Source organism: Ochotona curzoniae, unplaced genomic scaffold, assembly GCF_017591425.1.
Source record: "Ochotona curzoniae isolate NIBS_2020 unplaced genomic scaffold, NIBS_Ocur_1.0 contig_2861, whole genome shotgun sequence".
NCBI classification, from domain to species: domain Eukaryota; kingdom Metazoa; phylum Chordata; class Mammalia; order Lagomorpha; family Ochotonidae; genus Ochotona; species Ochotona curzoniae.
The window spans coordinates 402,380-415,626 of NW_024465620.1; the positions used below are offsets into that span (position 1 = coordinate 402,380).

At 55.3% G+C, this 13,247-nt stretch overlaps 1 protein-coding gene across 4 annotated transcripts in view; it reads right to left on the reverse strand.

The window, feature by feature from the left end:
- ZC3H4 (zinc finger CCCH-type containing 4) overlaps positions 1-12,939 on the reverse strand; it is a 35,295-nt gene extending 22,356 nt beyond the window's left edge. For 2 of the 4 annotated variants that reach the window (XM_040977866.1, XM_040977864.1), the window contains exons 1-2: positions 12,595-12,939; positions 12,304-12,469 (exon numbers count right to left, since the gene is read on the reverse strand). In XM_040977866.1, the coding sequence (XP_040833800.1) occupies positions 12,304-12,464 (161 nt within the window). In that variant the 5' untranslated portion in view covers positions 12,465-12,469; positions 12,595-12,939. Of the gene's footprint in view, positions 1-5,690; positions 7,482-12,045; positions 12,198-12,303; positions 12,470-12,594 lie in introns of those variants that run through there. The other 2 variants (XM_040977865.1, XM_040977863.1) reach the window with 2 other exon arrangements.
- Between the last annotated feature and the right edge of the window lie 308 nt (positions 12,940-13,247).

A 13,247-nucleotide genomic window follows, 5' to 3' on the forward strand; every position in this document is an offset into this window, starting at 1 on the left:
AGAAGCTTGGTCCGCAGACAGCTGCCATGGCGCACAGAACCACACAGGCCCCACACAGGACAGGGCAGGCTAAACTCCTGTCAAGGGTCCACCCCTATGCGCAGGCCTCAGCTGGTTCAGACCTCTCTTACAGCTAACACCTGGGGATCAAGGCCAAGCATCGAGGAGAACTGCACCCCAGCATCCCGGAGGGTTCTAGATGAGGGCAGGGAACAGCCTGCGCAATCACTGAATGTGGTCCTGGCCAGGCAACCAGGGACAGGACTTGAAGTTCAACTCCTCTACTGCCGCTTCACCAGCGGGTGATTCTGAACAGCCCATGAGTGATGTCACCAATACCCACCCAGCCCTTGGCAGAAAAGCAAGGCAGGGAAGGAGGGCACTGGTATCTGCCCACAGACTGGCAGGGGGCTTGGCACCTTCCACCCCAGCAGCCCAGGAACAGGGAGGGGAACACTTGCAACTTTGTGTCCCTACATCCTGAAAGACTAAAATACACAAAGGATTTTTTTTTTTCCAAAGGCACTGCTGATTTAAGAAGGGTCACTGGGGCTGTGACACCCAGGCACATCATGTCCCCAAGCCTCTCTACCCATGCTCACCTGGGGAGCAACACCCCGTCACGGCAGGAGATGCATTCCACGCCCACCCAAATGGCCTGCCTGAAAACAAAATTTAACTCTTCTGTTCAGACACTCATAGAAAGAAAAAATGTCAAGCCACCTGGGGGCCAGAGCAGAACCCGCACGGCTGCCCAGCATGGCAGCCGAGTGTAAGCAGTGCCACTTCACGCTGCCAGCAGAATCCCCGTCACAGTAGGATTAAATCCCCAGGAAACATGCCTAATAGAGTGTGACATAATCCCCCAGGAAGAGGACCAAGCCGCACTGCCAAACCCTCCTGAGACACGCGCATTCCCCACACAACTCCACGGCACCAGCCTGCGCAGGGCTGCTTCATCCCAGAGGCGTGAGATGCGAACTGGCCACACTGGGAGGGCACTTGGTACTGGCCCCAGGGGGACATGGCCGAGAGTTAGCCCAGGCTCCTGCCTCCCAGGGGACCAGCTGCCAAGCACTGAGGTCTCCCTGTTCAGAGCTGGATGCCCATTCTAAGGAACACCTCTTGGGTCAACCCCACGGGGCTCAGGGCATGTTCGGGGCATTGAGCCACTGCACCAGCTCTGCCTTCCCCCCCAGGAGCATGCTCTTGGTCTGGAACATGAGCCTAGAACAGGACAGCAACACCTATCTGAGGCAGTGTAAGCGTTACGTGAGCTACCGTGAATAAAATCCCTCACATGGGGTGTGGGCAAAGAGGATGGGGGAAGCTCCCAGTAAGCGGCAGAAAAACCAGTGGATGCTGGTTTTCTGAACCAGCGGCCAGGCCCACATATACACGGCAACTCTCAACTAGCTGGAGTGTCAGGTGTGCTCTGTGGGGGAGGGACATCCCCCTGGAACCTTGGGGACACTATAACATACAAGCCTGTCATTTGGCCTGCCAGTGACACCATTTTCTCGTAACTGATCCTGTTGATAAAACCCACACAGAATCGCCCATCCTCAGCTCTAACCAGAAGCAGGCATACGCCTGGCCTGAAGGAAGGTCAAGGGAGAACCAGGGCCGGGGAAGTGACAAAGGCCCCAGCGAGACACTAGGCAACCTGACAGCTTTCAAGGGTCCCTGGCTGGCAGCCGCCCCTGGCTCACAGAGGCAATTGGCGGGGGAAAGTGGCAGAACCCACAGGAGACCTGGAGCAGAGTTGGTGGGAGCAGCGGCTGTTACCTGAAGACCATGAGGCGGCTAGCTTAATGTGAAGGTCAGGGTTACGACCATTAACTGCCCAGGCTCGCAACAAATTGCCTGGGTAGGCTCTGAATGGGCCATTAACTGGGGACAAAATGACAAAAATTACAAGGAGGCCCCGCCTCTTCAACTGTTTAACGAGCGGCCTAGGTTCCTCGGGGCTGACCCTGCAGGACTGCCGTGTACTCAGAGTGAAGGCCCGGAGCCGTCCTTAGAAACCAGCTCAGGCCCCAGACTGAGAGGCCGCGACCACGGCTCGGTTTAGGATGCGGTGAGGCAGCCGTTCGGGGAGCCCCACTGAAGGGTTTTCAGAGCCAGGAAATCCTGGAAATAAGCCTCTGGGGCCTGCACATGCTTTTCAGTGTCCTTACTACCTAGGTCCATCAACTACAAATCAAGAGCAAAGGGCTACGACTCAGCATTCTCTCTGTCACAGCTTACTCTGTGACATCACATTGTCTCCATGGCAACGTGCTTGCATCATGGCCACTGCCCGAGCACATGTAGGCATAAACCAACCAGTCTAGCCCAGCCACCAGCACCAACAGCCCATGCTTCGGGGTGAGCTAGACAGCCGGATGGCTCATCATCTGGCCCAAACTCATGGGACAAGCCACAGACAACCCTGAGGAGAAAGATGTTAATTCTGTTAGGAGTAACTGCAGCTCTGTGGTATAACATATGAGGATTTTAAATCCTTGAGTCAGAGACCCACACTGAAAAACTTAACAGGTAAGATGAGATCTGGAGTTTACTCTGAGCCAGAGGGCGAGGTGACTGGAGCCATAGTCACCGCAAGGCTGGGTGGCGGGGCACACGGCCTGCTCTCCATCAGGCAGCTCTGGTGGCCAACCCTGGCATGGGGGGATGCTGGGAGGCCCCACAGGGCTGACTGCCTGAGGCCGTGGACACCCAGCACCCCAACCTGCGCCTCCACAGCCCTCTCTGGCCTCACCCTCTGCCAGCTCCTCCTCAACCACCTCAGTCCCAGGGCTCCTGTGGGGGCGCCACTGGAGAGTCGTGACACACCCTCTGCATGCCCTGGCCCCTAACGGGCAGTAAGTCTCTCACAGACAAGCCAAGTGAGGTTTGGAGATCAGAGGAAATGTGGCCACGGGATCACACAAGAGGCAGAACTGGCACCAGAGGCCTGATCCTTGGCCTCTACCCTCAACACAATTAGAAAACACTGGGAAAAAAATGTATTTGCTCAACAGGTTAACTGACAAAAAAACTCCTACCCTGAAATTTACTATCATGGAGAGGAAAACAAGTGAGCATCCAAGAACAGGTTAAATGCAACAGTATTCCAGAAAGCGGAGAGTGGGGTGCCCACGGCCCCCTGTGGGACTGGCACCGTGGGGTGGCAACCCCAACGACCCCCCTGTGGGACTGGCACCATGGGGCGGCAACCCCAACGACCCCCCTGTGGGACTGGCACCGTGGAGCGGCAACCCCAACGACCCCCCTGTGGGACTGGCACCGTGGAGTGGCAACCCCACGGGATGCCAGTTCATGTCCCAGCTGCTCCACTTAGGATCCAGCTCCCTCTTACTGGCCTGGGGAAAGCAGCGGAAGATGGCCCAAGTATCTGGCCTGCCATGCTCACGGGAGACCAGGAAGCAGCTCCTGGCTCCAGCCTGGTCACTGTGGCCACGTGGGGGTGAACCAGCAGAAATGAAACCTCGCTCTCTCTCTCTGAGTCTCTTAACTTGTAATAAATAAAACAAGTCTTCTAAAGTAAATTAAGTTTTTTTTTTTTTAATAAAACTGGGACCAGCACTGTGGGCATAGCGAGTTAGGACACAGCCTGCAGTGTCAACGTCCCATACGGGCAACGGTTTAAGTCCTGGCTGATCCACTTCCCATCCAGCTTCCTGTTGGTGCACCGGGGAAGGCAGCAGAAAATGGCCCAAGTACTTGGCACTCTGCAACCACAGAGGAGACCTGGAGAAAGCTCCTGGCTTCAGCGTGGCTTAGCTCAGGCTACTGTAGCCACATGGTGAGTGAACCAATGGATGGAGCCTCACTCGGCCACTTCCTCCACCGTGACACAGACCCAGCACTGGAATTTTAAGACAGGAATGTGGCATTCCACAGGCAATGTGCACCAACCTAGCCCAGTCTTCCTCCACATGGCTATAAAACATAAATGCAAAGATGAAAGCCAACACAGGCCACTAAGACTCAACAAAGGGAATGGTAGCTTCCAAACACAATGATCAGGACCCAGCTATGACACAGCAATTTAAACCACAACATCCTGCAGCACAGCCAATTAGAGTTGCAGCCTCTTCGCTTCTAATCCACCTCCATGCTAACATACCTGGAGATGCAGCGGAAGATGGCCCAAGCCCTTTGTGGGCCCTGGCTGCCCCTGAAGGAAACACAGATGAAGCTCCTAGCTTCGGCCCAACCCAGTCCTGACTATTAGAGAAATGTTGGGGGTGAGCCAGTAGATGGTAGATTTCTCCTGCTCAATCTTTTTATAATTATTTATTTATTTACTGAATAAAAAGCCATAGAAAAAGGAAGAGATAGAAAGATCTTCCACCCACTGGTTCACTCCCCAGATGGCTGTAACAGCTGGAGCTGGGCCGGTCCAAAGTCAGGAGATCCTTCTAGGTCTCCCACACGTGCACGTCCCAAATCCTTGGGCCATGGTCGGCTGCTGTCCCAGGTTCATTAGCAGGGAGCTAGATTAGAAGTGAACCACCGATCCGAGCCTACTGCTGGAGGAGCCGGATGGGACCTCCTCTCTCCCACAGAGGCACTCCCAGCAGTGCAGGCCCTGGCGTCTGCTCCTCAGCTCCGTGGCAGCCCCTTCACACCTGCTCCCATCCCAGGCCTGATTCTGACACTGGACAAGGTCTAGTCACTCACTCTGTAAGATGTTTTAATTTTACCGTTCAGAGGAACTAATCTGATTCAACATAAATTGAACCAAAGTGTTAATATTTTTCCTCTATGGGGCCTGATGTGCTAGCCTAGCAGTTAAAGTCCTTGTCTTGCATGCCTGGAATCCCATATGGTCACTAGTTCTAATCCTGACAGTCCCGCTTCCTTTCCAGCTCCCTGTTTGTGACCTGGGAAAGCAGTCAATGATGGCCCAAAGCCTTGGGACCCTGTACTCCTTTGGGAGACCTGGAAGAGGCTCCTGGCTCTTGGCTTCAGATCAGCTCAGCTCAGGTCGGGCTGTTGCAGCCACTGGGGGAGTGAATCCATGGACAGAAGATCTTTCTCTCTGTCCTCCTCTCTGTATATCTCACTTTCCAATAAAAATCAAATAAACCTTACAAAAGAAGAAAAGAACCCTACGGCCTAGGACCCTTGAGATTTCCTTTCCACACACCACTAACGACGTCCTAGGCAGAGTGGCGAGTATCTGCATGCAACAACTGGTTACCCCAGTGTCCTGCGGGGACCAGTTCAGGGCAGGTTCCCCAAATCTGGCCTAGCAGTCTCAATAGCCACACTCTTCCTAGGTCAATTTCATCAACACCCAGGAACTTGCAAAAACCTGGACCCCTTTCGGGTCTCCCCGTCGCAACCTCATTCTGTTCATCCATGGCGTCCGGGCTGGTCAGAGGGGGATGGCTCTAGACCCACCAGAGCTGCTGACGTCACTGTAGTCCCCCGTCGGCACTCTCCTGCCCTGTACAGGGGCAGGGCTTGCCCGGAACCCTGAAGAAACCCAAGCCCTAGTGTCTGTCAGGGAAATCAGGAGGGCAGGAATCGAGCTACCTGCAGCAGACATCAGCCAAGCGACACTGGGTCCACAGCGCCCTCGGGGGACACAGCAGAAGGGCGTGAGGAGAGCCACTTCTTGCATACCCCTCCTGAATGACAGTCCTTTCCACCTAACGCTCAGAAGGCTCCACCTGCCCCTCCACATCCCCTGGAAGAAACGGGGGGTGCAAGGACGAGGGAGCCATGCTGGCCGGCACACATGCCAACCCTCCCCACGACCAGCTCTAGCTGGAATATCCCTGTGCACGAACTCCTTGCCACCATAACGAGTGGCCACAGGGTAGTGGGGGAAGCACGCCACGCGCCTATATGCCATGCCACTGCAGTGCCCGCAATCTGAGCTTCACAGGCCTTGCTCGTCCCTGGCTCAGCTGCCCTGCCCACAGCAGTCTCCAAGACAAACCAGGAGGCTGTGTGCTGGCTGGCTATCAACGACATCAAGCCTGGTGGGCTCCTATCCTACCTCCGGTAGCTTTCCCCCGTTCTGACCTTGACTTCCCTGCTCCACCTACATTGCTGTCAAACACAAATTTCACAGAGAAGCATTTAAGGTAACTGCTTTTTCTACCAACTTCCATTGCATCAGTAAATGGCCTTCAGATACCATCACTCCAGATGCGGGGCAGTATGTGGACACCGTGCTGGGGTCTCAAATTGGCTGCCTCTGGTGCACACCAGCTCTGCAACCCAGAACCAGTGCCTCGCTGATCCTACACAAGTGGCACTGTCACCTTTAGGAAAGACAAAGAAAGCTGACCAAGAACCTGGGTGACTAGATGGGTAACTGGCCCATCCACTCTGCCCAGCCCCCTGTCTGCAGCTGCCCTTGGCTCCTACCCTGCCTCTCCCAAGAGAGGCTCCTGGGAGAGTGGGGCCTCAGCTGCACTCTAGGTTACTCTGTATGGCTCTAGTTCATGTGTCCTGTTCTGGGCCTGCCGACAGGGATGGCTGGGACAAAGGAACCACAAGCCTGGCCAACCACAGTGACAGGGTCCCGACAGGCCTGCCAGTGAGCCGGCCGCAGAGTCAAATCTCACAATTCATCTTTCTAAGGCGGCGGCTTTGCAGGTGCCCATTAATAAGCGGATGATGCCACAGCTGCGGCACTGGTGGCAGCAGATGCCTTCCTCCAGGCCAGAGACTGCAGAAGGCAAGAGGCGGCCTAGCAGAGGCGGGCACCACCCTAGGCCAGCCAGTGAGGTTCTCAGGACACAGACATCCCCTGCTCCAGCAAAGCACGAGCCAAGCCTGGCTGCCAAAGGAGCAGAGCCTCACCTGCCTTTGCCAGCGACCAAGGGTGCAGTCACTCCGGGCTGGGGCAGCCCTCGTGCCTCGGACTGGCCTCAGGCAGGACTCAGGAGGCCTTCCAAGGCTGTGGCAATGACTCAGCCTCCGGCAACAAAGCCTGAGCACAGCAAGTGCCAGGCCATGCCGCTGCAGATGGAAGCACTGCTTAGCATCTCTACTAAGGATGCGGAGCAGGCCCAAGATGGTGCCCCAAGATGGCTTCCGCTGAGTGTCCCCCCCACCAGCCGCTGGCAGCTCCGCAGGCTGCCCAGGGCCTGAGAAGTGAGGGGGGCCGGGCCGCTTTCACATAGGCGCCCTTCCTTCTTCTGTGGACAGAACGCTCTGCCTAAGTTCTAGTTAGGATTTCTCCCTAGCAGAGAAACCGAAGAGATTCCCTGAATGCCAGCATTGTGTGGGTGTCCCAGAGGAGCTCGTGACCCACGGACCTTGAGGAACAGGCATGATCCGCATGCAGCCCCTGCTGCCCGCTGCACTGGGGGAGGGGCCCCGGCTTATCTGGCTGCAGAGCCCATTCTCCCGTCACATCCTGTTGCCACCTCCAGTGTGCACAAAGATGTTACTGCCTGACAAACAGGGTGCTGAGTCACCAAGTCACACACAAACAGCACGGCAAGGCATACTCAACGAAAGATTCCTTATTAGGAACAATTTGTCTAGAAGGAGAAAGGAGCAAATAAATGCCCCGTGTACTGCTTGGGGGAAAAAATCCAATAACTGGATGTAGACACATGTTGCCACCTGAGTGGCTGCTGTGCCAGGAAAGTGCCCACCTCCCTCCTACCCATTACTAAACCAACGCAGAGACGCCCGGTACAATGTCCTCCAAACCGCATTCACCTTAACCAGCAAAAGCACAATAACACGGCCAAGACTGGGTAGGGAGACCCACAAGACCCCGCCGCGGAATGCAGCCCCCACCCGGCTCTCAGCTCTTGTCCACCCTGGCTCATCCAAGCACGCCCTGCCAGCCACCTGCACTCGCCAGCAGCCTTCCTGGCCTTTCTCTGATTTTACTTAGGAATCTCAGTGTTTCCCTCCCCAGACAGGCATTCTGCCCCCACGTCCCCACGGGTGACGCCATTCACTGTCATCTAGGAGGAGGTATCTGGTGGAGCCGCTAAGACACCTGGGATGCCCATGAGCAATTTCTGAGCGGATCCTGCTGATGCAGACCCGACAGGCCACGGCTCGAGTACTGGGGACCCTGTCAACCCTGTGAGAGACACGGAGTTTGCAGCTCCTGGCCTCGGCCTGGCTCAAAGCAAGTTGTGCTCTGTTTCTCAAATAAAAACTAAAAGACAAAAACCAAAAAGCCACACAAGCAAATATCAACTGGTATTGTCTCGCAGCAATCATCCATTTTTTTCTCCTATCAGCTCACTGTTTGCTCTGAGCTCCTGCATCACTCAGCCTCCCCTGGCGGATCAGGACCACTCGCTCCATCCACAGGGACCCAAATTAGGTTGTCGGGAATATGGTCTCACTTAAAGCTACCCCACAGAGACCTGAAAATAGTTTCATTAGCGATTGTCACCACAGAGGTATTTACTGTAATCGGATCTGGCCTCCACCAATATGTTTCTAGGGATTCCAGAACCACAAAAAAAAAAAAAAAAAAAGCTGTAAGACAACCAGTGTGAACAAAAGGGACCCTGTGGTGGCTGCTTCTCTCCCATAGGAGAGGGTTACAGATCTGCCAGCAGGGAACAGAGACGGAGGCCTTCTAGAAGGCTCCACCTCAGACCATTCATCTCACACCACTGCAGGCCCCTCGCATCCATCCCTAACTTGCCAGGCGGCCAGCAAAGCCCCCACAGGTACTGCACGGCTTTCCCTGACAACCCGCCTGCCTGGGGAAAGCCCTCAGCAGTGGCTTCCGGAAACAGGTAGCTTTACGCAAAGACCATTCTGGCTCGTCAAGAAGCGAAAATGTAAAAACCTTTAGAGCAAATCATAAACCACTAACTGCTTGGGAGACAGGACAGACCTGGGTATTCAAAAGCCCCTCCCCGGAATCACTTTGTCCCAGAGTCAATTCAAAGAGGGCAGAAAAGAAAGGGATTTTACGGCCGCTGGCCCATTGTCACATTTCTGTTGCGAGATTTCTCACTTTGCTTTCAAATCAAACCTCTCATCCAGAGAAAACAAAAATTTAGAAGTTACAAATGTACAAGATCTGCTGTTAGATACTCTGGGTGACACCCTTTTTTTTCTGCAGCATCCATTAATTTGATTTTTAATACAAGCACATCAGTTTGGAGAGGGGAGAAGTGCTGTACTGTGACATTCCAAAAGCAATGATTATCAGAGTGTAGTTGATTTAATTACTAGGGTTTGGACTTCATGGATGAGAATCCTTCCAGCACCAAAAACAAAACAAAACAAAACAAAAAAACCCCTTGGGTTGATGGGCCTGAGAATTTTCTTTTAAATGTTTGGGGAAACATTTTTAATTCAGTGAATAATTACTAAAATTATGACTTTCAACAGAAACCCCATTTCCTTAACATTTGCTCTTTAAATTCTCAAATAAGCTGTTCAGCTAACATTCAACTTCTGCTCTCAGCTCCCTGGGGAAGATGACTTACAAAGCTTGGGAAACTTGGGAGCTAGTTTTCAGCGGACCCAGTGTGTGGACCTGGTGCTTCAGACACTTTTGGGGGGCAGGCCTTTGTGGCTTTCAGCCATCTTTCTCCCACAACTGAGGTGACATACCTAAGACCACCTCAGGCCGGTTAAGTTGTGAACATAGGAAAAAGCAGAAAAAACAAAAACCCACACAAGTGGCCTGCTCAGTGCAGGTTTCACATTACCTCCCCGGAACGTGGGTTAACTGGAAGCTCCCAGGGCCTTTTGCATTAAGGACCGTGTGTTAGTCTAACAGTGTCAGGGGACGAGAGGAGCAGGAGGGAGGGGGAGCTTCAGCGTGTTGTTTTTTTTTTTTGGCTTTTAACGGAAAAACTTATGCTTAAACACATGGGCAGTACAGTGCTTGGTTCTGCAAGTCATGTCTGTGGCTGCTTGCTTTCCTTGGACACGTGGGACGGGGCAGTGGGGGGTGGCGCGGGCGGTGGTCCCGCGGACAGGGCTGGGAGTGCAACACGTTTTTTTTCTTTGCGTCAACTTTTTCACACCTTTTGGCATGTGCTTTGCAACAAAGGAGCGGCGGAGGCAGGCCGGGCTGGGGCTTGGCACGGTTCTCACAGACTTTGTGCTTAAACGGTAACTTTACAAATGACTTGCTCAAATCTAAAACGTCTGACACCGTAAGACACATTGAAGTCAAATGAGGAAATGGGATCTACTTGAACTAATTGGGGGAACAGGGAAGGGAGAAGACATTAACTTGAATCCAACTATCACACAAGCAAATTCAAGTAAGCCCGTCTCCTACAGACAGACTGGAAGTACCCACTTCTGTTCTAACATGAGGGCTGACAGACTGAAACCGAGGAGGGGTGCCGAGGGTGGGAACACACACCTGATGGCCTTTACATTGTTTTGGTCATGTTACAGTATCACACTTTTTTTTTTTTTGGATAAAACTGTGTACGTTAAATTTTAAAAATTAAACATTGAAAAGGATGTGCAAGTCTAAAAAGGGTTCAACCGGGTTAGAATCCTGATTTGAACAGATAAAGTCCGTCTCTCAAGCATCACTGTGGTCTACAGGCCAAGGAGGAAGGCAGGCAGGAAAGGGACATTAAGAGGGACATAACTGAATTACTCAATAAAAGAGTCTACTTACCATCCCAACCCATTGTAAGACACACTTCTGACATAAGACAACTCCTTAGAGGTCGAATAAAGCGTGTAAGCACCTTTGAGTAATGCACCTGCCCCGGGAGGGGGCCCGGACACCCAACCAGGGCTTGGCCAGCAAACCTTTGCTAATCTGTTTATTTCCTTGGACTGGAGTCAGGCTGCGATGGGCTGCGATTCCCAGGACGATACATTTAATTAGAACAAAACAGAAAAAAATATTTTTTTTGTCAAAGCTCACCAAACTGCTGCACTTGTGTCTCTGAATGTGGGTGGCATTTCTTTTAAAAGGCAAAGTGTGGTCTGTGGAGGAGAAACGAAGGGGGGGAGGAGGAGGGGAGCTGGGGTTGTGGTGCCTGGCAGGGACCCCAGGCCAGGGAAGAGTCCTGCGCTGCTCCCCGGGCCGCGACCCAGCAGCCATCTGCTCTGTGCCTTCTCTCCCCTAGCCACCCCAGCACCTCTCACACTCACTTCCCTGCTGCCTGAGACCCACCTTCCTTCTTTACCCACCCCTCCTCCCCTCTTCCTAGGCCCCACCAGGAAAACGTGGGCAAGGTCTGCACCCCACCTCCTTGGGTTCTAGCAAGGGAACCCGGGGACCCCCCACCTCGCCCAGTGTCCTCGCGGGGTGGGCTTCACCACCATCCGCAGGAGCAGGGATCGGGAGGGGAGCCCACTTCGCACTTACTAAAAGGGCCCGGGGCGGGGGGTGGGGGGGGGCACTCCGGGGCGCTCCCTGGGAGCACCCCCGTTTCACCACAAAAGAGGGGCCAGCCCGAAGAGACAAACGGGGAGGTTAACCTCTCCCCTCCAAGACAATCTTAACCCCCCAAAAAGCCGAGGACCCGCCGACAAGTCTCCTACCTAGAAAAAACAAGAGGAGCCCCTCCCTTTAAGGAAAAACACGGAAGAGGGGCTTATTCCACCCAAAAAACAAATAGGGGCTCCCTTTCCTCAAAAAGGCTCAAGATGTACACCCTCCCAGCTTGCCCTCTAGGGAATAGCTACAAAACACCCCCGCCAAAAATAATTCCAAAGTGCCCACACCCAAAGGATCGCCCCCCTCCCGCCAGGAGGAGGATGAAATGGGGGGGAAACGAAGACCCCCCAACTATGTGCCTGCTAAAAGGGTCAGGGCACCTAATCCCAGGAGAAAGGATACTGCCGGGGGGCTGGGAGATTTCCCCCCCAAATCCAAGCCCCTAAGAGCGGAGCTGTGGCTCTGGGTCCCCCCAAAAAGGTCCAGGAGCCCCTCCCCCACCCCCGAAGCCAGGCGACGGTCAGGCGGGCCCGTGGCTGCCAGCTCCGGGTGCAGGGGCGGCCAGGACCCCTGTGGGTCTCCGCAGCCCCCTCCCCCGGCGCCCCCTTCCCAGGGCGGGCAGGCGGGCGCAGGGGGGTCCAGGGGCGCCTCCTCACCTTCCCCTCAGCATGGCGCCCAAAAAAGACAGAGCGAGAGCGAGGGAGAGCGGGCGAACACCGCGAGGGGGGGTAAACGCATGAGGCCGGAAGAGAAAGCAAGCGAGAAAGAGCGAGCGAGCGACACCCACCGACGCGGCCTTCCTCCTCCTCCTCCTCCTCCGCGGCCCTGCCCAACATGGCGGCCGCCCCCCTTCCTCCTCCTCCTCCTCTTCCTCCCCCCCGGGGACGCTGTCCCGGCCCGGCCGGGGGCCTGACCTGTCGTCAGGGAGCGGGAGGCGGTGGTGGAGGAGGTGCGGGGTGGCCGGGCGGGCGTCGGGGGAACACGGAGGAGGCGAAGGCGTTGATGGCGGCGGCGGCGATGGCGGCGGCGGAGACTCAGATGGCGGCGGCGGGGGGGTCTCGGGCGCGGCCTCCATAGTTCCTTTTGGGGGGGAGGGGACGTTAATGCACGAAAAAGGACTGCTTGGGCGTGGCGGGAGGGACACACTTCAGCTCTGAGGGCTTCTAATGGGAGTTGGATATATATTTTTTCGGTTTCGGAATCACCTCTGCGCCGACCTCCGCGTAGGCCGCGCGGCCTTAGGCTTCGGCGGGCCGCTCGCCGCCTGCTGTCTCCACAGCCTTTGCCCCTGCGATCCCTCGCTCACGGACGCGGGGCCCTCATCGGGGCGAGAGCCGCCCCCCGCCCCGACACCACACACACACACACACACACACACACACACAACACCCGCGGGCGGGAAACCCGGGGAACACGGACACTGGTGGGTGGTTGGGTGTGATTAGCCCGGGCCGCGCGCAATTGGAGCAAGCGAGGGGGGAAAGGGGAGAAGAGGAGAGCGAGAGGGGGGTTTAAAAAAAGAAAAAAAAAAGGATTTTAAGGAGAGAGGGAACGGGCCGCGGAGACAGGCTGACTGTCAGACTGCCCGCTGCCCTAGGTGCCCCGGCTGCCCGGCCCCCGCCGCAGTGAGGAATTGACACAAAATGGCCGCTCGGCCCGGACCAGCCCAGGGGCTGAGGCGGAGGAAGGGCGAGATGGGTGGGGGAAGCGGGAGGCGGAGGCGTGTCACGTGGAGGAGAGGGACCGAGGCCGCCCGAAGGCTCACGGAAAGAGCCGAAGGCAGACAAGAGGCCGAGGACTGGCGGAAACAGCCGAAAGGTGCTTGAGCGGGAGATGGGAGCCGAAGACAGTCAGGGCA